The 24,590-nt window shown below is 35.6% G+C and overlaps 1 protein-coding gene across 1 annotated transcript in view; it reads right to left on the reverse strand.

The window, feature by feature from the left end:
* The window catches only part of LOC130254936 (adhesion G protein-coupled receptor A3-like), a 256,225-nt gene that overhangs the window by 12,224 nt on the left and 219,411 nt on the right, over nucleotides 1-24,590 (reverse strand). Inside the window, exon 17 of the mRNA XM_056495074.1 lies at nucleotides 19,742-19,887. Within this exon, the coding sequence (XP_056351049.1) occupies nucleotides 19,742-19,887 (146 nt within the window). The remainder of the gene's footprint in view (nucleotides 1-19,741; nucleotides 19,888-24,590) is intronic.

Genomic DNA, 24,590 nt, shown 5'->3' on the forward strand with positions numbered 1-24,590 from the left:
AAATTCCTTGCTTGTGTGTGTCTGGCTATTCTCTAGCTCTAATTTCTTCCACACTAAGAACTTTGACCCTGAATTTTTCCAAAAGTCCTTGGCTTTATGGGTATAATGCAAGTCTGACTATAAGAGGTTGGCAAAAATGGCACTGTATCAGGAAGTGATTTAAAAGGCATCAAATAGTCTTTATTGCAGCTATTACTTGATTAAAATGTACATCTATTTAACTTCATTCCTCTCTGCATGCACAAATCTAGAAAGGTACATGTTAGATATAAACACAGCACTGAAGCATTAATTTATTTTCTGCCCATAGTAATAATTAAAAAAAACCCCAACAGTTTAGCTCTACTTAGGTTTAGGGCACAGCTCATACAGGAGGATTAGCTGCTTGCAAAACAAACAACAAAATGAAACAAGAGTCACAGCAAGATGACTTTTCCTTTTGTTTTTCCTTGAGTTGGGATTTGGTTTTAACATCTTTGTGAAAATAATTCATATAGAAAATGATCATTAACTTCAGAGCTAACCAGATGCCTCTGTTCAAGTACCCAGGAGGCAGGCACACAGATAAGTAGCTGCTCTGCAGAAAGCTGAATTTATGAGCCTGATTTTCAAATTATTCTTCCTGAATTTTTCATGCATCACATAATTCTGTGGTTCTTTTTCCTGGGAATTTTGATAAAATAAAAATAAAGCTTTTAGAAATTGCAGGATTCTGAGAATATACTTTTCCTTTAAGAAAAAAACCCCAACAATTTAAAATCCTATTCCCAGGTAGCCTTGACTTACAAACATATTTGCAAATACCACGATTGTTTTATACAATGACCTTTTTGAAGAGAAATAACCTATGTTTCCTTCAGTACTTTTATCCTGTCTGCAGAGGGGATCTAAATATGGAGAATACAGATTTAAAAAAATAAAAATGATCTACTAATAATGCTAAAATAAACTCTACTTTTGAGAGTTGAGCCTCAAATGGTAAATAACAGCAGAAGTAAGGGTTCTGTGAAAACCTTATTTATCACCTTTTATGTGCCAATACTGTTATTCTCTTTAACTGCCTGTTCACAGTCCACTTTTTTTTTCCCATAAAACTTTTCACTCAGCACAGAAGAAACAAAGGTTACTGCACAGGTAGTTATTAATTTATTTTTTATATACCCCCTTTTTTCTAGATCTTATTGCAACTTTGCAAACATTAATTAATTAATCATCATAATATCCTTGTGAGAATATGTATAATCTTTTCCATTTAGAGGCAGACACTAAAGCACAAAAAGATGAATTAAAAAAAATTGATCAAGAAAAGTCTCTGCAGATCTGTTTGCTCAGCTTATGATGTCCAGGCCTCTATTTGACAAAAGCTGTCTCTGTTCTTTTATTAAAATTGGCCATGAGAAAGGAGTTTAAGTACTCCTCTGTCCTTAGGGAGTCATGGGAAGCTGGGCAGTGAAGTGTCAGCTGTCAGTGTCAGCCCTGCAGCCTCACCTGTGGAACAACTTCAAACCCATCTGTCCCCACGAGCTCAGGGCAGTGTTCATTGTGTCTCTGCCTTCCCACCCCATGGCTCAGGCTCTGCAGGCAGGTCAGAGCTCAGCCCTGCTGCTGAGTGATTTATATCCACCTGCCTTGCTCAGCACCCTGCATGGAGAGTGGGGCCATGTGTCTTATCTGGAAGGTTGCAGGTGGAAAGGGATTCACAGGCTGGCAGGGCAGCTGCAGTTTGCTCTTCCAGAACCACGTGGGATGGTCTAAGCCAGCAGAGAGGACAGACAAATAACAAGGCATGTAACAAAAAGATAAAAAATGAATTCAGGAGCTCAGAGAAAATTTAGAAGAAAGAGAAAGGAGATTCATTTACATAGAGATAACTGTATTGTCTCTTGGAGAGCTAGACTAATTGAAGAGCTATTGTATCTAAGAGGCAAGAGACACCTTGACTTTTTTCCCCCATTTTACTAGAAAATGCCTTGGGAGCTGTTGGAAATCAGACAGAGATGATTCTTACAGTGTATTCCATGCTGCAGTTTGGCTCTATTGACTTCTATTCCTGCTTAATTTAATGAGTAAATAACTTCAGTCAGGGTAAGTAGGAATCCATCCTGAATGCACTTCTGAAGGAAAGAAGTAAGTAAAATATTAAGCAGAAAGTTGATGAGAAAGAAAATGTATTTTTTAGTATTTCTTAAAGATTCAGTATTTGAAAAAGTTCAAAAATATGATGCTTATAAAGAAAACAGTGTTTATAGAAATGCTTGGAGAGAAATCATGGGAGGAGAAATAATATTCATGCTTTGAGTATTTCTTATTTACACAATCATTTTATCCCTAGAGAACACAACAGCCCTTTCATTTCTGTTTCCACAGTTAATTCCTAGCAGTAAATGGCTGATACTCCTGTTTGGAGGTATTCATTGCTACCTCATTTTTCCAGGCATTTGACTACTCTGGTGTGGAGCTGTTAGCTGAAATCATTTTGCAGTTCCAGTCTAGTGAGTCAAGCCCAACTGCTTCAGTGAGCATTGCAGTACACCTCCAGAAAGTCAATTACCACCAGGATGTCCTTCTGCCTTTCAAAGGGGAGAAAAGAACCATTACCTATCCACCCTCATCTAGACAAAAAATTCTGATAGCAGCCTATATGTGATAATGGCATTTTATAGAATATGAAAGTGAAATGAAAAGTAAAACAGGTAAAGATAATAAGTGCTGCACTCCTATACTGACACATATTTAATACTCTGATCACTTTATATTAGTATCAATGTCCTATGACTGTCAGTAGAACTACCTTGCATTTTAAACAGAAAATACAGATTTCTTTGGTTGTACTTGAGCTACTATTTCATTAAAGCTGCTAAAGGAACCAAATAAAATTACTATCAGCAGGACATACATTTTAATTTGATTTGACTGTGAAAGTCACTGACAAGGGATTCTGGTCTATGTTTTCCTACATCAAAATTTTTAAATCATATTTTTAAAAAGGAATTTATGTCAATCCCTATTTTATTATGGCAGCCACCAGCTTAACTTCCTGAATTTCCCTATGTTCCATGCATTGTTGAGTTTTTGACACTCACTTGCTTTTTAGGCAACATTTTTTTCTTAAGAAGAATATTTCATCTGCAGTAAGTTTTAAAAAGCTTAAGCAGACCATTTGAGTCCCTGTTTTGAAGTTCTGTAGTTCTCAGACCATCTGAAAATACAGCATTTTTAACTTCAGAGAATGAGAACCTTTGAGAGTTGATTTGGAGGTTATTTATTCACTACTTGATATATTTTTTGATTTAGGTATGAAGTATATTTGTTGCATTAAAAAAAGATAATCTGAAGCATTAATTTTTATTATGAGCTACACTGCCAAGTTAGAGCTAAATAATTTGCATGAGATTCACAGGTAACATAGAAGTAAAACACTTAGTTTTATTTTCTGTTAAACTCTTTCACTGTACACTCAGAGAATTCAGAAAATATTAATGACCAAGCAATCAACATCACAAAGATGGGGATTAATGGTAGACCCAACTGCCTTGTTCTTAGTTTTGCTCATCTTAAGGCAGATATGTGCAACCAGACAATAAAAAGAGAATACAGGAGCTAATGGGAAATAGCTCTGGAGAGATCCCACTAATTCCATTCTTCTAAATTAATGTATTCTTTTCTCTTTTCTCTCATATAAGTCAATGATTTTATATGAAGGGCAAGATGTTTGCTCAAAGTGCCAGAGGGAGCTAAAATTGTTAAGAAGAAAGTGAAAAACATGAGAAACCCTTCAAATATGTGCATTTCCAAAGAAACTAAATTGTTAATTTGCACATTTTTGGCAAGCCTTGTATCTTTTGATGCAAAATTAAGCCCCTGTTCCAGAGGGTAGGTGATAAAAAAATCTTGGCTTTCTAAGCTGAATTTTTATGTGTGCATGGGAAAAACTGAAATCTGATTTCCTACAAATTTTACAAGTGTCTTTGGTGTCTAAAACATTACAAGGTCCCTTTGAGATCTTGCCATTCTCTGTAACTTCAGCCCTGCCTTCTGCCCAGGTATTTATCTTTGTTATTCACCAGTCATGTGGAACCTGGAGAAGTTTAATGATCTCTATCAATCTCAGACCAAATACAGCCAAGTCATTAGACAAGAAAGTCTCAACGACTGACACATCTTTAAACAAACTGTTTCTTCATGGAGATCAAAATATAAATAAGAACAAATTTCCATTTTTCCATTACAGATATTTACAGGTGAAATGTGAAAATATGAACGTTAATGGTCCAAAGCTTAGCAAACAAGAATCTCAAATTCACTCTTCAAAAATATCCTGCTTTTCTACATTAATACCACAACTTTTACTTTAGTTTATTGATTCCTGAATGATGAATTACTACTTAGAGAGAGAATATAGCAGTGAGAAAGCCAAAGAGCATATTTATCTCTTCAGCTGGCTCTGAAACATTTCAAGCATCTTTTACAGCCTGTTTGATTGATATAAGCCATTAAAGTAATCAGTTTAGGAAATTTAATGTTGCCCCATGAAATCTGCCATTTCTGGAAAAAAACCCCAAACTGTCTTTCTTCAATGAAAATGAAAATCACAGCTTCAGACACAATTGTATGTAAAACTGCTGAGTTCATCAGCTGGTTTCTCTGACATGGCAGTGCCTGGGTTGTTACTGTTTGAGTATTTCAGAAAGACTTTAAAATTATACATATTACAGTCACTGTACAACAAACTTATTTTTAATATTTGATAGAGTCATATTTGATAGGTTGACATATCCTCATAAAGTGTTTTCCTATGAAGTGTACAGAACTGGCAAATTTCATCCCTCTAGATTTGTTCAGCATATCCTATGCATATTCTTGAATGACACCCATACACTCAAGGCATATTTGGACTGTGTATGGAAAAATACATGGAATTATCTCTATTTGCCTTGAAATATTAATACTTCAAAGTATTAAAGCATTCTTACTATCTCTGAGAATTTTACTAATAAGGTAATAAATGCCTCATCTTCAAAGTATTGTTAATGATTAGGTGCTACATCCCCAAATTTAAACATTTAGTGTTTCAAGCTTCTGCATCTCTGGGTTTACAATTATGTGCTAATCACAATTTACTGCTGCCTTCCATTTATTTAGGTAATTGGGTTTATTTTCAACTGCATGTATCTAAAATCTAATCATACAGCTACAGCAAGATGTTTCCTCAGGCAAAGTGAGAGGACAAACAGTCTTGTTTAAGACATGAAGGAACCACACACTAAATAAAAATAATATCATTTTGATTATTAAATCTCCCCAGTCTACGAGAAGGATTCAGTCACAAACCCAGAGGGCCATTTAAAATTGAAAAGCATTTAGGCAGAAGTTCCATGGAAACCACAAAACCCTTTCTGTTGAATCTTTTCAGCTACCAAGTTTTCAGCTATCAAACCCACATTTTTAGAGAAGAGATCAAACACTTTCCCAAAAGGATTTTTTTTCAGACATGAAAAGCATACATGCAGGTTTTCAATTCCTCTAAAGACCTCTGTGGTAAAGGAAGCGACTCTGTGTTTTAATTTGGTTCCCATTTTAATCTTTTTTTTTAATAGTTCTAGTATTTTTAGGGTTTGCCACAGGTCATGAGTTGAGAAGGAAGAATCAAAGTTAAGGAAAAGTACCTTTAGATATCAGACTGATGCTGCTTTCAATCTCACAAAAAAACATCTGGAAACAGTCAGATAAAGCCAGGGCAAGGCACAGATGTTAAAATCCTAAAATATAACCTCACTGCTTTGACATATAGATCCTGAACTACATTTTTGCTTTATTTATCAAGACTGCACAATGAAAAATTGCAAATAAACTATTATGTACAAGGTGCGTGTATAAGTTAAACATGTGCTTTTTTTAAAATTTTTTTTTATTTCTACCCTCATATTGTCTTTGTTCACAATTACTTGCTGAGAAAAAAATACCTCAGTCCTCATATAGGACTGTTAATTCCCTTAACAATTAAATTGCAGTCCACAAAGACTAGAGTCTGAAAATTTATGCACCAGAAATCTAAAATGTGAAGCTGCAATATATAGGTCAGGTAAAAAATTCAAAATACAAAGATAAAGCATTTCAGTTTTTTTGACCAAGTTTTTTTCCTGCATCTCTCTTACATAATCACTTCTAAATCTTGAATTTAATTTTCCTTTTCAGAATAAGAAGACATACAAAAAAGTTGTCATCTCCATGAATGATAATCAGTTTTACAGCTGGCAAGATTTGGAACATGCAACCACTACTTACACCTTATTGAACTAATACAAAGAGAAAATAGTAGAAATCCAAAATATATTCATTTGATTAACTGTGAATAACTTCTCTCCCTGACTTTTTTTTGTGGTATTCCAATATTTCTAAGCACATTTCATTACCTCCTATCCTTTTTCTCTCAGGAATCTGTTGTAATCACAGCTTTGTTTACATGTATTTCAATTTGTAACATATTCCTGAATTTTGATGGGATTGGGTGGTTTTTTTGTGATTTATTTCAGGCCTCACATTTCATGTTTGTGGTCCACCAATATGAAATCTAAAAGGATGAAGAGCCAGAACAAACCCTTGCAGATTTTCAAAACTGGGCAAGGTGAGAACCTGAGCTCACTTTTAAGTTGGATCTGCTTTAATGGAGAGTTGAACTAGATGATTTACAGGTGTCATGTTTGCCCATCTTATTATTTTTATGACACTATGATTAGCTTGTTATTCACTGTTATTTTTTCAGTCCTGTGGGGGTCCATCCATACCAGCTGTCAATGCTGAGACAAGGCTGCTTTAAACCACTGCTCCTCTAGTATATATTAATATAAATTGAAACATATGCACTACTCAGAATGGACTAATTCACAGGTGAGAGAGCACAGCTTGAAACTTCCTAAATTTTCAAATTTATTCTGAATATTTTTCAATATAAATGTATTTCAAATATTTTCAATTTCCAAATATACTTCCAATATAAATTTTCAAATAAATATCCCTAAAGTCTGAGCTCTTTAGAACAGTACAGTGCATAACCAAAATGTAACCAAGATAGGACAGAACAGAGACCCCTCTTCACATCCCTTCAACAATGCCTGCACCTGTGGCTGCAGCCAGCCAAGAACTGTTGAAACCAAGGAGAAATTCATACTCTGTATAAACCCCATTATTGTGTTTAATAAGTTGTGCATCCATTATCTAAGTGCCCCAACTGGCATCCATCAAACTCCATGTGAGATGCAGACTTGCTTGATTTTGTACTACACAACTGCATTTTTCTTTTTCAGAAACTAATCTGTCCTGTATAGACCCTTAGTGAAGTTTCATCCCTGAAGTCTGCAAAAAGGAAAAAGCTGATTTTTTTGGTTTTTTGTGGAGAAAATATTGCATTAGGATTTATGCAATGTTATCCATTTCTACAACTTCAAATTTTTCATCTTGACAGATATGCAGGTAGCCAAGAACTTAAAACTTAGAAAGAAGGTTTTATTAAATGTTACAAGCAGCAGGGAAGCATTACAGTATACTGAAAAATTGTTATTTTTTAGATGGTTTTAAGACTTTTGGCTCCTTTCTGGAACACTTTCTTTTTCATAGTCCATAGGATGTAATTCAATCTGCTAATCTAGTGGCAGCAAAGAGTGTTCATTTTTAATGTTATATTAGAAAAAAAAAAATCGATTAGCTTGTTATTAACCCATCAAAAGTATTGTTCAATTAATGACTTGACTCCAGAAAACCATGGAGATTTAGATTTATTGAAAAAGTGCAGGTTGGCATTTTGTCCTTAATTCACCCTACTGAAAAGTAAGAAACAAAGGTAAAATTGCATGAGTTCATGAATGTCAACCCTGATTTTTAACTTTAATGCTGAGGGGTTTTGCTGTTGTCAGTCTTTGCATTACTGAGCTGAGCTATGGAAGATCTTTTATGTATGATGATGGCATGAACATTTGCTTTTCCCTATTGTTTAAAAGCTGACATACACAGAAATCTATTTCTGGTGATCCCTACCCCAGATTTTAACCAGAAGCAAAAAGAAAGTTTTTCCATAGTTCATAAAAAGGTCGAAAGGTATGTTTAAAAAAAAATCATAGAGTTTTTTCAAGCTCTCAACCTGAAATGATCATGAAACTTTGAAAGAAGAGAAAAAGCAGAGATAGAATTATTTTTATAAACATTAATTGAAAATATTAACTAAAAGCTAGAAACAATATGCCATTTGCAGATAGTTATGAACATGGAAAAAAGAGATTTGAAAAGGAATAAACAGCCATCTTCACAAACTGTAAGGGCATCTCATTGCTCAGCTTTCTGGGTCAAAAGGCTGCCTTAGCTTTGCTAGGTACAATAATTGTTATTGGATTTAGCAATGCCAGAACCTCAGAAGGAAATGTTCTCCCTGGCTGGAAAACACTCTCTTAGAAGCATGAAGAGGGAATATGGATAATTGGTTGCTTCTTCAATAGCTCTAAGGGAAAGCTGAGGTACACAGACAAGTCTAACACCATTCTTATATAAAACAAGAACACAAATATGATAATCCACATTAAAACAGTCCACAATGCCTTACCTATAAATGATAGCAAGCATGGGGTAACTATTCTGCAAATAATAGAGGTTGTGATTTGCCCACAATTCCTGCTCCTAATTTTGGATTCATGATAAGGAATTTTAGAGATGTCAGTAATTGCAGATATAGAATTCCAAAGTGGTATGCATAAATACTTCTTGGAAATGAACTCTCCCTGTGAAGGTACATTTTTTCTTTGGAGATGTCTACAAGTTCATCCAATATAAAGAAGCTTCAAGATCGTGTGACTGACCACTCATGACTTTTTACTGACATTGCTCACAAATATTGAAAACACAAATGTAATAATAGTTCTCTTACCTCATAACTAATAGCAAAAACAACACTAGGTATCATTATCAACAGATAAATAAGTCAGGTATCTCGTGTGATCAAGTTTTCTTTCACAGAAAACCTCACCAATGATAAACCTCACCTTCACTTCCTGATAAACTTAAAATCCTGAGTGATTCTCTGAGTACTCAAAGTGTAATCCAATAATAATGGCATTACCCCTTTGTCTGAATGAGTACTCAATCAATACAAGCATAAAGTTTAATCTTAATTCTATTTCATTAAAGTACACTAGATATTACATATTGAAATTATTTAAATTTGCATCATTAAAATTACAGAAGATTTACCAAAATTTATTTTTAAGTAGCAATCAGCAGTATTTTCAACCCATGAACCAAATTCTTCTTGTGACTAAATATGTGCAACTCCCACTGAAAATCCAACGTGAGTGCATGTGTTTTAGAGCAGAAGGTGGCCTAATTTTTTGTTATATTTTACATAGTTAGGTGGTACCTGAATAAAAATACCTGCAGGATCAGCAGCCAGTTTCTACAAGACTCATAACATTTCCAAACACTGAAGGCATTTTTGGAACACATTAGTTTCAAAGTCTATTCTGTCAGAATTCGCTTGCATAATGAAACACCAGAGTTTCTTATGAGACCAATGAGGCTGTAGAAATTCAGCAGCAAATAAGGGTTGAAAAATGAATATATTGTTAGGAAAAATCCTTGGTCTCCTATTAGCAGGATTGTAGGGCAGGAAGGAATATGAGGAAATCATCTAGTGCACTCCAGATCTCTGAGTCAGGGCCACACTAAACTCCTGTCATGACTGGCTTGGCCTTATCTAATCTATGCTAACAAATTGCTTGGGACAGAGTTCACACAGCCTGCCAGGTAACCTGTTTTAATTGCCAGTTATTTCCAGAGGTTGAAGTATTTTCCTAATATTAGCCTATTTACCCCTTGCTTGCAATTCAAGCTTATTATTTGTTGTATCATTTTCTCTAATGCCTTCTCATTTGTAATTTTTAATGAACACTAACTTGAAAAGAATCATCCACATTTCCAGTGACGAGTTTCAACTACTTAGCATGTACAATGTCAGGGAGATCAGTGGAAGTTTATGTATAATTTTCCATGGTGTCTCAACTCAAAACCAAGTGAATTAATCTAATGCAGCTTTTCCTCCCAAGACTTGTAAGCCCTCCTTCCAAACAGGCATAAACCAGAGATTATCACACATATTTAACAGGAAGTATGCATAGAATAAGTCAGGTCTGAAACTGAATTTGCAACAGTTATACATAAATATGCTCCAACATATTCAATGTAATATGCATATCTGTGAATTTCAACTTTTGTTTTTTTTGTCCAAGGAATATAATTCAATTTCCTTGACTTTATCCATTCACTAATGAAGAAAAATATTCTGAAACATTAAAATTATGTATTTAAAGCTATCACTGCTAACATATATATATATATATATATATATATATATATATATATATATATGCATGAAATATATATATTTGTGTTTTATTTCTAGTTTATTTGAAGACATGCCATGTACTTCGATTTTTGTTTAGTATTTACTCTTGGAATCTAATCAAATCTTTTAACCAAAATTACTTTATGGGATAGTGTCAGTGTATTGGTAAATGCAAACCTGCTATGTCCTATGCCATGCTGTAGTTCAAATGCACCAAGATTGCACTGTGCTGCAGATATTATCAGACTATTGCACAATCCTGTATTACTCTACCTGGCTGCCTGCAGGGTTCTCATTCCTGTGACACTGCAGTTTATCAGTCTGCCCAACATACTTCATAAATCTTCATGACTTAGGTTTTCTTGCAACATCAGGGTTTTCATTACAGTTAAGCTGGATGTATACAGGTGCCAGCTTAAGACAGGTGTCCTGTACTCTAAGTTCTATCTTTCTCACAGAATAATTTTTGTAAGAAAGAATTTGTTTCTAATGTGACTAAAATCGACTAATTTTTCTCACTAATTAATGAGTACAATCACCTACCATTAAAAGTCAGATATTCTTTTCTGTAATTGTGGTGAATATAATTTAATGCAGATGAGAATGTTTAGTTCTTTGTCCATACAATTACAATAAGCACACTTGAAAAGATCTTATACATTTATCTTTACAGCATTTTTTGCATAATCAAATTTAATCTATATGACACCAGAGAATCATCTGAGAAAATATTTAGTTCCTTCAAATCTGATAAAGTTTTCTACAAAGCCCCCACTGGAGTCTGAATATATTATCTTCTAAAAATCCTTGAACTTGTAAAATTTCCAATCAGCATTTTACATTTTGCCTGGAGCAGCATATCAAAGCACAGAGCATTTTATCAAGCTCACCCACCCTCTAACTTACCCTCTACAGTTATGTATATGAGTAGCTCAAATGCTAGAAGCTACTGAGGCAAGGGATAGTGTGACAAGAATTCTGAATTTCCAGGAAATACCTAGATGTGAGCTCAGGATAAAAGCAGCTGAAAATTCAATCTAATTCTGCAGATCAGCATGTTGCAGTTCAAGCCTTTCAAAGCTGAAAATATCACACAATTAATTTAAAGTCTTCAGGAAGATTTGAATTTTAAAAGCTTGCAAATGCTGTAACTCATGTAGTTAAAATTTCTATCCCAAGCCCTTAATTTCCTCATTAAATGCCCAGGTATCACTCATGTGTGGTCATTTTATTTTCCTGGCTATGTTTGTCAATAGCTGCAGCATTGGAGAGAGTTTCAGTTGAATGGATCTATGTGACTTGCTATGCTGTTTAATATCTTGTTTACAAGTACTAAGCTGACATATGTTTCTTTTGCAATAATGACAACCCATTTGTTTTCATCTATACTAAGCAGTTCAGACACTCTTCTTTAAAAAAAGAGGATAAAACTTCACCTTCTACCTCAACATCTCTTAAAGATTTGGTATTGCTGCATTTATACTCCAAAAAGCATCAGCATTGTGTGTACCTTGCCTGTACCTTAGCTATTGAAATTATGACAACAACAAAATCCTCCTACTTTGATTTTGACATGCTCTTGAAATAAGTTCACATCAAGGAGGATCCTGTCCTCTGGGGATCATTCACTTAAAGTGTTTGGCAGTGCATTCAGGCCAGTTTTGAAGAACAGTATTGCCAACTGTTCCATGAGAATGAACTTTTGGAATTTTGATTCATAAACCAGATGAAGAGGAACCACAAGCAGAGCAGGTGTCTCTGTTACCATCTTGCTGTTGGTGGCTCCATAATTCAGTTGCTCACACTGAAGATGGAGAGGAAAGTTCTAATCACTTCTCCTGTTTGATTAAGAGTTGTCAGGAAAACACCTCCATGCTATGACACTGCCCTGGCAATCCAATGCTGTCAGCAGTGAAGATTTACATGGCCTGTGCAAAGTGCAGCAACTTTCTCAGAATACCAATAGCAATACATTGCTACTGTGCACCTCCATAATATTTTAGTATTTTAATTTTACTGGAAATTTTCTTGTGTAGAACAATTAATACAAACCTGTATTAAGTGTTGTCTTTGATCAAAGATAGTTTTATCTCCATCTGATGGAAATAAAATTAGCTTCAAGTTGTAATTCAGTAAAAAGAATTAATGAAAATGTTGCCCTTATGACAATTTTATACTCTTTTCCACTCCAGCCCTTTCAGTTACATCCTTGACTTTATCTGAACATAGATCAGCATTTAAAGGTGATTATGTTAAATAGCATGTAATATCAATATGTCCTTGGAGTATCAAACCAAATTCCAAGTACATTTAGGTTCAGCAATCCTGTCTCTCCCTTTAATTTGTGATACACAGATTTAAACTTCCTGTTTTGATTTTAAGCTTCCCTTTTCCATTATCTCTAGCTTTTATACCTCAAGGGGCAGGACTGTTCTGTTTGTTCTGGCTAAGGTTCCTTCCAGCATTTTAATTCTTTTTGTTTGAGTGGGGTTTTTGGTTGTTTTGGTTTGTTTGGTTGGTTGGTTGGTTTGGGGGCTTTTTTTTTTGTTTTGTTTTTTGAGAACTTGCCTAAGCTGGGGGGCTGGTAAGACAGAGAACAATCTGTCTACAACGATCAGCATTTCTGTTGGTACTGTTGCTTTACTTGTTGTGTCATCTTTGTAATGGCAGTCAATAAAATTGTCTTCAGAAGCAATGTAGCATTGTTCAAAATATTAGCTCTATAATTAAATCAAACTAAAACTTTGAAAAGGCTGTTAATAATCCTTAATAATCCTTAGATTATTTTAATATCCAATATAAAAATATAATAACTTATTTTGATGTTGTAAATATAAGCCTTACTTTGGTGAATAAAAGGAGCACAATAGCTGGAAGGGAAACGTGGCTTTTCTTACATTCAATTTTTATCAAATACAAAACATTTAGAAAAGCTATTTCAGCAATATGACCTTTCTGCTTCCTGGGAAATATGACAAATATTGAAACAAGAAACATGGGAATAGTGTTTTTCAGATAGTATCTAAGAAATATCACTAGATTATCTTTAATGTCCCTCCCAACCCAAGCCATTTGATAAATACATCTGTTACACATTGTTGTTTTTAGCAACTTGAAAGTGTGGAGGTGATAAGCAGACTTGAGAATTACAGCACAATTTTAAAACTATCTAATAATATACATTTCTTAACTTCTTATAAAGTCTTAACTTCTCATATCTAAGAGAAGAAATGTTGATTATAATACCAGAAATGTGAGATAAACTTTCTGATGACAGACCCTGCTCACATCAAAATATTCTGTTCTCTAAGCAAAGGATACAACCAAGCACTTAAATTAAAGCCAGCTTCCTGGAGCAGATTTTCAGAGACTGTTGGCTCACCATGCCATGGTTCATCCAGCTGCTGAAAGCCTTCCTTGCAGGGAGACATCATTTTCAGCTACTCTAAATGACACAGCTGGGTCTGTGCTAACAGCAGAGAGTGAACTGCAGAGATCTCCTCAAGGCTCCTGAGAACTCTGCCCTGTGGCACTTCCCATTTAGTTCAACATACTCAAACCACAGAGAATTTTTAAGAAAAAGGCAGATGATGCCTTGGGATAATCAGGCCTAAGTTTATACCTTATAGAGGAAGTTTGGTATGTTCTGTGTGGGAAGGAAAGATGGGTTTTCATGGATCAGAACTCTATGAGATATTTAAGAGCATATCATGAAGAAGAAAACAATGGATTGCAAATGATGATTTTCATCTGACCTCTTTCTCTCTCCCTCTCTCTCAATCACTGTTTCATACTAGAAGAAACAAATTCATGACAGCCAGCACTAATTAAAAATGCACTAGAACTTGACTGCATTTTGGAGCTGATGGTGTCAAGGGGACAAGTAATGTCTCTGTCAGAATGTAAGTTAATTGCTCCATATGATTCAGTCTGAAGATTCAGAAAAGGGCACGGCCAAAAAAATTGCATATTGGCAAACTTGATGTTTAACAAAGTATTTCTTGTCATAGTCAAATGTTGATGCCCCATTACACCACTATCATGCTGCAATAAATTGCAGCCAGCTTGTTATAAATGATGACATTAGCAAAGATAGTTTTCTGAAGACCCTTTCTGCCTCAGGAATATTAGAAAGCATTAGGTTTTTTTTATTCTAGGGTTTTTCTCTGGACATAGTCATTCTTTAAAAACCAAATATAAGAAGTTTTTGGTCTTTATAACTGGAATGTTTGGTGCAAAAATACCACACAACAATTTCTAATGACATACTGAACACTGCTGTGTGTAACTCATATTCAAGACACAGTCTGCTTTATTGGTAACTTATTCAGTAAAGAATTTCCATATAATCAATTTGTGATGGAACTCACAACATTTCCTGCCAGGCTCTCTCAGCAGTTAGGCAAACACAGCAATAGATCCATTTGAGCCCAAGTGTTGGTTTCCAGCTTGTCAGAATTCAGATCAAGCAGCTAAATGTTCATCCTGAGACAAGCAGGGTTAACACTGTGAACAAAGCACTGAGTGGATGCCATGACCCCTGTGGTACCATGCAAGTCTGTAAAATCCCCTCACTGCAAGGCAAGAGCCTCATCACAGTCAGCAATAACACAAGGAGAGGATTTTCTTGTATTTGAAAGTTTAGTGTGGCTTCTCCTTTTTGCAGTGAAAGGATTTAGTGTAATTCAGTGTCTCAAAGATACTTAGCTACTGTTTAGCTGGGTGCTACTGATTAATGTCTAAGTAGCTAAGAGAAATAATGAGCTTGGGAATGAATGTGAGGAGCCAAGGAGAGGGGGAGGATGTGAGTGCATCACTACCACACCTTGCAGGAGCTCAGGGTGCAGCTTCTCAGTCACCACTGCACCACAAACACTGAAAGAAAGACCCCTTTCATTCCTGCTTTCAGGACATTGCTGTGTACTCTGGAAGTGTGTGTGTGATGTACAGAAACCTGCCCATGCACAAGCTCATGCAGAACAGCAGACACCCACACACACACCTGCATGTGAGCACCCATCAGCAGATCAGGACAGCTTGACCAAACCACTCCCATTCCCAACCACTGTGCCTTTGCTCTGCTCTGTGTGCAGATTCAAAGGACCACTAAGACATCTCAAAATATGTGAGAGGAAATCAGCCTTCTCATTCTAAAAATTATTCAGAACTCTTATAATTAAGGTTGCAAACAGTAAGAGCAGGGAATGGAAGCCAGTGGTATTGACTGTGGGGACTCTGTGTGTGCTGCTGAGAACTGTTTCAGTTTGTCCCAGTTATGATTTTTTAGCCACAGAACTAAGGCTACTCCTTTGAATTCAAAGCAAAGGGACAATCCATTCTGAAATTGCTACTAAAGCTAGATATACAATTTTTCTAAAGCACTGCATGAGGTACATTTCCTAACAGCCCTGCAATTTTAGAAAGAACATTTTAAAAAGCTTATCAAAATATGTTACATAAAAAATACGATGAAGTTCAACAGAGACAGCGACATCAGTGTTATCCATTTTGCTGTTGCGTCTGCAACCTTATTTATGCACACTGATATTTTTTCATGACAGATATGGGATATTGGACTCTGTAATCTGAAGACTGCCATATTAGTTATCTTGCAAGACATCCATTGAATAAAAGAGGCGGGAGAACATTAAGAGATATATTTGTACCTAACCTTGAGATAAAACTTAATTATCTGTCTCCTTATCACCAATCTCTGGTCCAGCTACCAGCTTATTTATTTTTTATTTTAAATGTTTAGAATGCAATTTTGCTCACTAGTTATCTTATTAAAAATGAAAGTAATCTGATTTTTTTTTCTGTCACTCTAGGAAGAAATGATTTTAACAGACTATCTTTCAGAAGTATTTTCTGCTGCTCTGTACTCCTGTCTAATCTGTATGTGTGCAGAGCATCACAGGAAAAATGCATGCACAGAGTAGGCACAAAACCAGCACTACCTGTGCCTCAGCCTGGGCTGTAAGAAGTTTTATTGCAGTAATAGCTGAATCTTGCATGCTCCTTTGCCTTTGCTGGAAAAATCTGCCTTCAGATGAGTCAGAAGCTAAACTCTGCCAGGTTTAACAAATGTCCACAGAGGATGAACAGATAGAATTATTTATTTCTATTAAGAATACCAGAGAGTATATTTTACAGGAAGTAATTTCATTATCTGTTGAAGTGCTAAGGTTCAGAATTTCAATACACAAAACTCAATGATGCATTAATTTGATCTGTCTCATTAGCATCCAGGCACATTTAGAGAAAAATGCCAAAATTGTTACAGTTGGTTCCAGTCATCAAAGTGATAGGCCCTCAGGGGTTTAACTCTGTAATTAACAGATAATATATATTTCATGAATAATATATATAATAAAATATATATACTGCATAATGTGAAGTGTACATAATGTATCTCATAATACATGATTAACATGTAAAAAGAGGCAATATTTAAAATCATATTGCCATGAAGTAAAATTAGACTGCAAAAACGTTTCAAATTTGATCACTCTATCTAGAAGACAGAAAACTTATAAAGAACCACAGCTTTACATAATAGGGTGCTTATTGCTACAGCTCAAAGAAAAGTAGGAAAAAAAGATCAAGGGCACCTCATTTGTCTTGCTTCTGCAAATGAATATGCAATCAGCAGGCAGGGAAACCAAAGCAACTCTTACAAACCTACATCCTTTCCTATAACATGTAAGGTCTCCTTCTAGATATTCTGATTTTTTTTCACTATTTCAGCTACTTTTACAATGGACCAAGCTTGGTGAAACAAATGTGGTGAGACAATTTTCATGATTTCTTGGTAAATTCCATGTACTGATCTTTGGCTGATCTCCAGATTAGAGATTTGGCATTAGATCCCATTACTGGGATCCATCTCACAAAAGATGCCCTCATGTCTCACACAGCAAGTGCATATATAAGGAATACAGAAACACTCACATGTAAACTGGAAACACCATCTATCAAATACAACCTTTACCAAAGAAGACTGAAGGTCAACAGCCAAGGGTAGAGTTTTTGTATTTATATTTTCATATATTTGTATTCAATGAAATTGAGTTTATAGAGAAGGATCAATGAAAAACTGCATCTTGTTTAAAAGTTGTATCATTTGCCTCCTATCACTGACAGTCCTGACATATAAGAAAGCCCAACTCCATCTCCATTTGAATAAACTTTATACTATTTAGCTACCTACTGATGGCAAATGGAGACAAATTAACACCCCTCACCCAAACTCAGATGTTTTCCCCCAGGTACCTGAGGAACAACAGGTATAAAGGCTGGCATTGGCTTAGACACAAGAACACTGACTAGTTAAAACATTTCTTATAAATGAAATGTAAGCATCCTAAATGGATTTTATGGAAATATTATGACAAAGAATAATTCAGACTTTATAAAACCAGGAAAGGTAAAATGCCCCCAGAAATGATCATTATCATCCCAAAAGAACAAACAGCTACTAATTATGAGTTTAGCATTTTCTTGCTTAAAGTGATTCTTAATTTTACATATACTGTGCCTGTTTTCTACATGAAGTGAAACTGATTTTTACTATTTTGAATCTAGTGCTAACCATTGTAAAATTGTATTAGACATTTCAGTGCCTGTGTCTCTAAGATACATGGTGCCCTGTGTGAGAAAAATAGCTTGGAATAATTTTACTTAGCTATTAAACAATTATATCCATGTTCTCTTACAGCTAGAAGGTGGTTTATCATTTCTATTGCTAAACTTAAAATAGCTGCTATTTATTTTCACTGTCTGGGAGCCTCAACATGACTGGTACAACAAAGATTCTAATTAGAGTAATCTTTCCTGTAACCTGACTGTCTCTTGTTTTCCAACTCAAACAAGATTTGAATTTGAAGAACATACACTATCCTGGGTCTGTGTAACTTGTAACAATTTTCTACCTTAATAGTCACACTGCAGCATTTGAAAATTGGCAATTACTCATTTTGCCATGAGCTGGTAACTGAAGGAGAGAAATTCTCATCTCTGAAGAATGGTGTAGTAAATCATGGATTAGCAAAGTCAGGCACTCTCAGTGAAACACCATCCTCTTGCTTACACCCAACAAAGCCAAGGATCAATATGGCATTCCTTCTTATCACAATGCACATTTTATGTTAACTTTAATCAATTTCATCTCCAGAAATAAAGTGTTTTAAAAAGAAGAGAACTAGCTGATTTTCTAACTAAAATCATGCTAGTAAAAATTTGACTCTGCAGAATCAGACAGAAAAACTCAATTCATCTTCCTACAGACTTTTAACAAGTTGTAACAACATCACACAGTCATCTATAAATGCTACTTGCTAAAAATTTTGTGTTTAAAATAAAACAATCTGTTTAAAAGAAAACATTGTGGATTTTTTTCAGAAAAGACATAAAAAGTAGAATTCACATTTCCTGACTCTCCATTATAAAACTGAGGTCTTTAGGCTAAATGGACAATTCAGACTTGTCAATGATCTGTGGGAAAAGAGAGGCACCTCCATAAGGAAATTCATCCTGTCCTCACACAAACATCCAAGATGGATAGGAGGAATTGTTCTCTGGAAGTTATTTTTCTATCTCCCTCCAAAATCTGTATAGTGACAAATCATAACTTTGGCTAATACATTATTTTTTGATAGCTAAGCTCAAAAAAGATGAACTAATCTTCTCATGCCTTTGGCTGGGAATCCTAGTTTTGTGGTAAGGTTTTGCTAGGGTTTAACTTTTTTCCTTTTTTTTCCTTGTGCAGACTGACTATTTTGCATGGAGTCTCAGCATCTCAGAGGCATCTGGCAAGAACTCCCACAGTCCTACACCTGCAATGCCACAGAGACATTTGTGAGTCTGCTCCAGCCAGAGCTGACACAGACTTCCAGTGGCTCCTGTAATGGCATTTCATCTCTGATGGGCAGGGAGGAAGGATGCTGCCAGCTTTAAAGGCTTTCAATACAAGTGTGGGCAAGAAGGAAGGCAGAAGAGATAAAGGGTCATTATAGCACAGTTTGTAATGATTCAATAAGGCTTGGAATCAAGCCACTTGCTGGTTTTGGGGGATTTTTTTTCCCTCCATAAGAAGCCAACAGAAACATTTTAATTCTTCCTGTTCAGATAAAGGAATCTGAACTTAGCCAATACCAGTTCTGCATATTTCTGTCTCCTTAGTAAACTATCAGCATACAATAAATACTCAGATTTTTGTACACATCTAAGCTACATTCTTTATGGATGCTATTTCTAGACCATAAAAAGCAAAGAATACAGAAACAAGAGTGACAGTTTGTTTATAATTGGAATGTTCTAGGAAGACATTAAGAAAATAGAACAACTAATATTCCATACCTGAGTAGGGGTTGCTTTGGATAAGAAGGTTGGTCACTGTTTTGGCATGGCTGAGGTTTTTTTGTGACTTGCTTATAAATATTCCTGGCAGTTACTCCAATCCATAGCATGGTAGAGAGTGTAGAATAATGCAGTACTATGCCAACCTAAAAAAAAGAGTGGACAATTAAGCAATTCAATAAATGGATCAGTAAAACGAAAGTTTTACAAGAATCTTACTTCATAAGGGTACAAGCAAACAGATTTTTAAATGGAATTTATAGATGTATTTAACAGTTGCACTTACAATCAGTTATTTAATCCACCATAGACAGTATCTGTAATACCAGAAGCTATGTTAGGAAATGGAGATATAAAAACATTTGTTTTCTAAGAACCTGTTTAATGAGAGCATTTTACACCTGGATTTAAAATAATGTAAATCTTAGTTTGTGTTGCACTCCATTAGCCTATCAGGAGAATGCAATTTAAAATTTAATGGCAGGCCAGCATTTTTGCTTGTTATTATGTTATATCCTTTCAGTTTTCAGGAATATCCTGCTGCAGTTCCCTCTCTGCTATACACATTCTGGCAATGGTATCAGTGCTATTTGCACTAATAAATCCAGATTATTTTCGGACATATTTTAGGAAAATTATAAACTTAGCTAGAAAATTTTAAAAACAAATGACTCTTTGCATCCCCCCTTAAAAAGAATTATAAAATCTAATAGTGTTATTATCACTTTGTCTCCAAGAAACTGGTGTGTTTATCACTGAAAGGAAAACAAAGTACCAACACCTCTGAAATGCTAACATCTTTGTTATGTTAGTAATTGTTATTCATTACTATGGAAGCAGTAATTGGAATTTTATCCAATCTCCAGTGCTTTATTACATCAGCTAAGTCTGCATCTGATTATATAAAATGAGGTTACCTTTGAAGCAATAACCTGACATTTTGCAGTGACAAGTAAAATATTGCTATAATTGGAAAGAACATAAATGTTTAAGGAATTCAGAGAATTGCTGAATAAAGCTAACACAAATCTATTATAATGATTTATTTGAACCAGTGTTCATTTTTGCTCCACTTAAAACAAAATAATTGATGAGTAAAGGAAAAAAAAAATTCCATGCATTTTGTTTATATTTAGTATTATAGCTCCAAACTTGGAGATAGCAGCAAATATCATCAACAGAAACTCTTTGTAATTTTCTCTGGGACTTGTCTGTCACATTAGACAAGGGAGGATAAAGCCTTCATCACTGTTCTTGCTTGAGGTAAAAGAAGCAGAAATAAGAGAATGAGACAACTGTGTATTATGAGCTGGCAGATGCTGCCAGTTCAGGGGCTGGGGCTGTCTGGACTTGGTTCACAGCAGCTTGCAGAGTTTCTGCAGGGATGCCCTGAACAGGACCATGAGCAGGGAGGGGGACAAGAAAGGGGGAAGAAAAAGGAGGCAGAAATAATGAGAAAGAACTGGGAAAAAATTATAGATATTAGCTCGTAACCTCTTTCTCATTTCAGCATAGCCCTGCTGCTATATATTCTGTTTTCCACACAAGCATGTACAATAATAGGAACAGTTGAAATGAATTCTATGCCAAAAGGCACCTACATGTGAAATTTGGAAAACACGTATGACCATACAGACAGAAATCATCAGCCACTTAAATGAATGTAAGATCTAAAAACAGTACAACAGAACAATTTTATTGAACTTTCAAGGAGGCAACTGAACTGCCTGAAGACATCAGGGCTATGCCACACCTGCACCACATTGCTGTTTTGCACAGTGGGCTCATGTCTCAGCAACTCAGTTACTTCTGATATAAGGAGAAATCGAACAAACAGGGAGGAGGCAAAAATGTTATCATCCTCTCTACTAACACTATATTGATCCACATCTCTCACTCAAAAAAACCCCCCAAAAAACTCCAAAGAAAACAAAGACAAAACCCCAAACCCCCAAGCATTTGCATTTCTTGCCTGAAGGAAACAAGGATTTATCCTGAAGATACAGGGCCTCCTTATGACTAACAGATTTGACATGACACAGCAGAAGTGTGCAATTTGGAAGGGTGCACTGAGCTGCTACACTAAATTCTAGATTTTTTGCTATTATTCACCCACTAATAACTAGTAAATAAATGCTTGTTGCACTTCACATTGAAAATTGAGTGTTTCAAAGTGCTGGGCTTTGCTCTCTGCCTCTTCCTTCCTCTCGTCTCCCCACTGACATCAGTTATGTCACAGCATCTTCCTCACTGTGCTTAGGGACTGGGACTGCAAGTTTGTCCCCTGCAGTGGGATCACCTCTTTCTAACTCTCCCAAGCCAGGAAGGCCCCTGGGCCCTATGGCAGAAATGTGAGATGGCAGCTCATGACATGGCAGGGAAGGATGAGGTTCAGCAAATACACCAAGGGGGCTTTGCTCAGTAAACTCTTGCTTGACTCTCTTAGCAAATGCAAACTGGAGGTTATGCATGAAATAAATTTGTCCAGTGTACAAATTTACTTCTGTGTATCTTGTTACTGGATTTCTACCTCTGTAAAGTCTCAGAGGCCAAAAACTATATACAAATTAAATGCCAAAGTGATAACTTAAAACTATTTTCACTATTAGCAGAACTTTTGTATTTCACATAAAATTGTATGGAAATGGTTGAGTTTTCTATACAGAATAAAGGATTGTGATTGGAAATACTGAAGTGATGACCCCTATTTTTAAGAAGGTTTTCCACTGACAGGCCAAGTGGTACAGAAAAAATGCCAGGATATATGCATTGAAAACAGCATTGTACCTAAAGCTCTTCAATAACCACACTTATATGGTAAAAATTTTCTTGTTTTCTTGGATTTTATTTTTTACATTCCAGTGTTCTTAGAACTCTTATCTTTGGGAATAAGCACTAGCCTTTTGAATAGAAGATTATATTTTCCTTCAGTAAGAAGATGCTGTTCTGTTTGTGCTCCTTCAATAAAGTTCAGTACCCCAGAGATAAGTTAAGTTCTACATGATGCAGTTACCATGGTAATGATCAGAACACACTTTTATGCAAAGCATTTTGGCACAAAAAGGTCTCTTGATCAGCTTTTAGTTGCACACAATTTTCTTTGTTTTCTCCAAATTTTTAATTTAATTTCTTTATTTTTTTCTAATTGTAATCATATTTCAGATAAGATTGTACTTCTTAATTCAGTTCTATTTAAAGAAAGACACAGATATGCATGGACATTCTGATTAAACTATTAATCCTGCAATTAAAATGATTCTTTTCTGTGAGATGAAGGGATTCAGGAATTTCTCTGCAGTCTGTAACACCACTGGATGTGAATATTTAATGATCTTTAAACATTTAGCATTAGCAAAACCTCATGCTCCCTTCACAGGTAGAAAATTTAGAGCAAGAAGTTGAACTTCTGAGTGGCTAGGCTGGTGGCTAGTATGGAACAGGCTTTGCCTTTCTTGCTGAAGATTTTCTGCCTAACAGAAATTAATTCACAAGCAGCTTCACATGCAACATTCCTCAGGAAGAAGGAAGATCTCAGCCTTGCCAAAGTTTACATGGAAGATTTTATTTTATAAATCATATAGTGTGACTGGAGTGATCAGGCAATAAAAAAATATATTCTGTCTTTCTCCATAAGTTTTCTGCCTCCCAAATCTTGTGCCCAGAAGTCCATTCTTCATTCAGCATGTTGAACTGATGAGTTTATCCCCCAGCATCCACAACCTCATGGCTATCATGCTTTCCTCTAAAGCAGGAGCCACAAAACAGAAATCTTTGAGAGCACAGGATTGCTGCCTCCCACACACAGGGAGTGATCCAGCCACAGTTGTGTCTCCTTCTGCCTCATTCTTTACATGAAAGGAATGAGCTTCCTTCTGCCTTCTGAAGCAAACTAATCTGAGCCCCTAACTGGGAGATGGAAGGGCTCACTGCTGGCTCCAGCTCCTTCCTGGCAGGGCACTGCCTCTGGTTCATCCCTGCTGCTCCTAACGTGACCTCTGACTCGCTGAAAGATTTTACCAGCAAACTCAAGAGTCTGGATTCTGCAACAGCCAACATTCAGTGACACCCAGAGTGAGATTCAAGGGTAATCTAAAGAGTCTGTAAATTCATTCACTCAGGGAATGTGTGAAGATGCAATCAACTCTTCTAGACCAGCACTCTAACATCAATTTTTTTGTAAATCATAAAGACTGCAGAGCACATATGCAAGTGAAAGGTCTATACAGAATCCTCTCTGAAACAGATATGCAGGTTAAAAGGGAATTTTAGATTTTTAGATTCCACATAAAAATAAATGTCTGACCATTTCTGAAAAGACTTTTTTTTGTCTGACTGTTTCACCTTGAAGGGGATTTGAAGGTTCTTTCAGCTATCACAGAAAATGGGCCCATTTCCATAGCATTAATTCCTGATGTTTAACCTATAAGTACTCATTTAGAGGCAGAAGGAAATCCAATGAAGCTAATTTAGAACCACCCTTTTTAGTTAAATTTGAAGGATAAAAGTTAACTTAGTCTATTATTTCACATTGATAAGTATGCTGCAGTGAATTTTTTGTGGAAGTTTTAGGGTAATTATAATAGGAAAGGTGGTGTTTGACTGTCTTTTATACAACATTTCAGTGATTAGGACAAAAAATACTTGCACTTGGAATCTTTCTCTGTGCACTCAGGAAATAAAAAGTGAAAATTGCATTGCTGGAGGTTGAAGTTGTGCTTTGAATTTTAGCAGAATGAAGAATACCTGAGGAATGGCAACTGATGGTGTTACACCTGTGGTATAAATAATATTTTAGTGCTGCTTGAAGCAGTAACATTTTCACAAATATATTTTAAGCCCCAAGATGAGG

This window comes from Oenanthe melanoleuca, chromosome 6, assembly GCF_029582105.1.
Source record: "Oenanthe melanoleuca isolate GR-GAL-2019-014 chromosome 6, OMel1.0, whole genome shotgun sequence".
Taxonomy (NCBI): Eukaryota; Metazoa; Chordata; class Aves; order Passeriformes; family Muscicapidae; genus Oenanthe; species Oenanthe melanoleuca.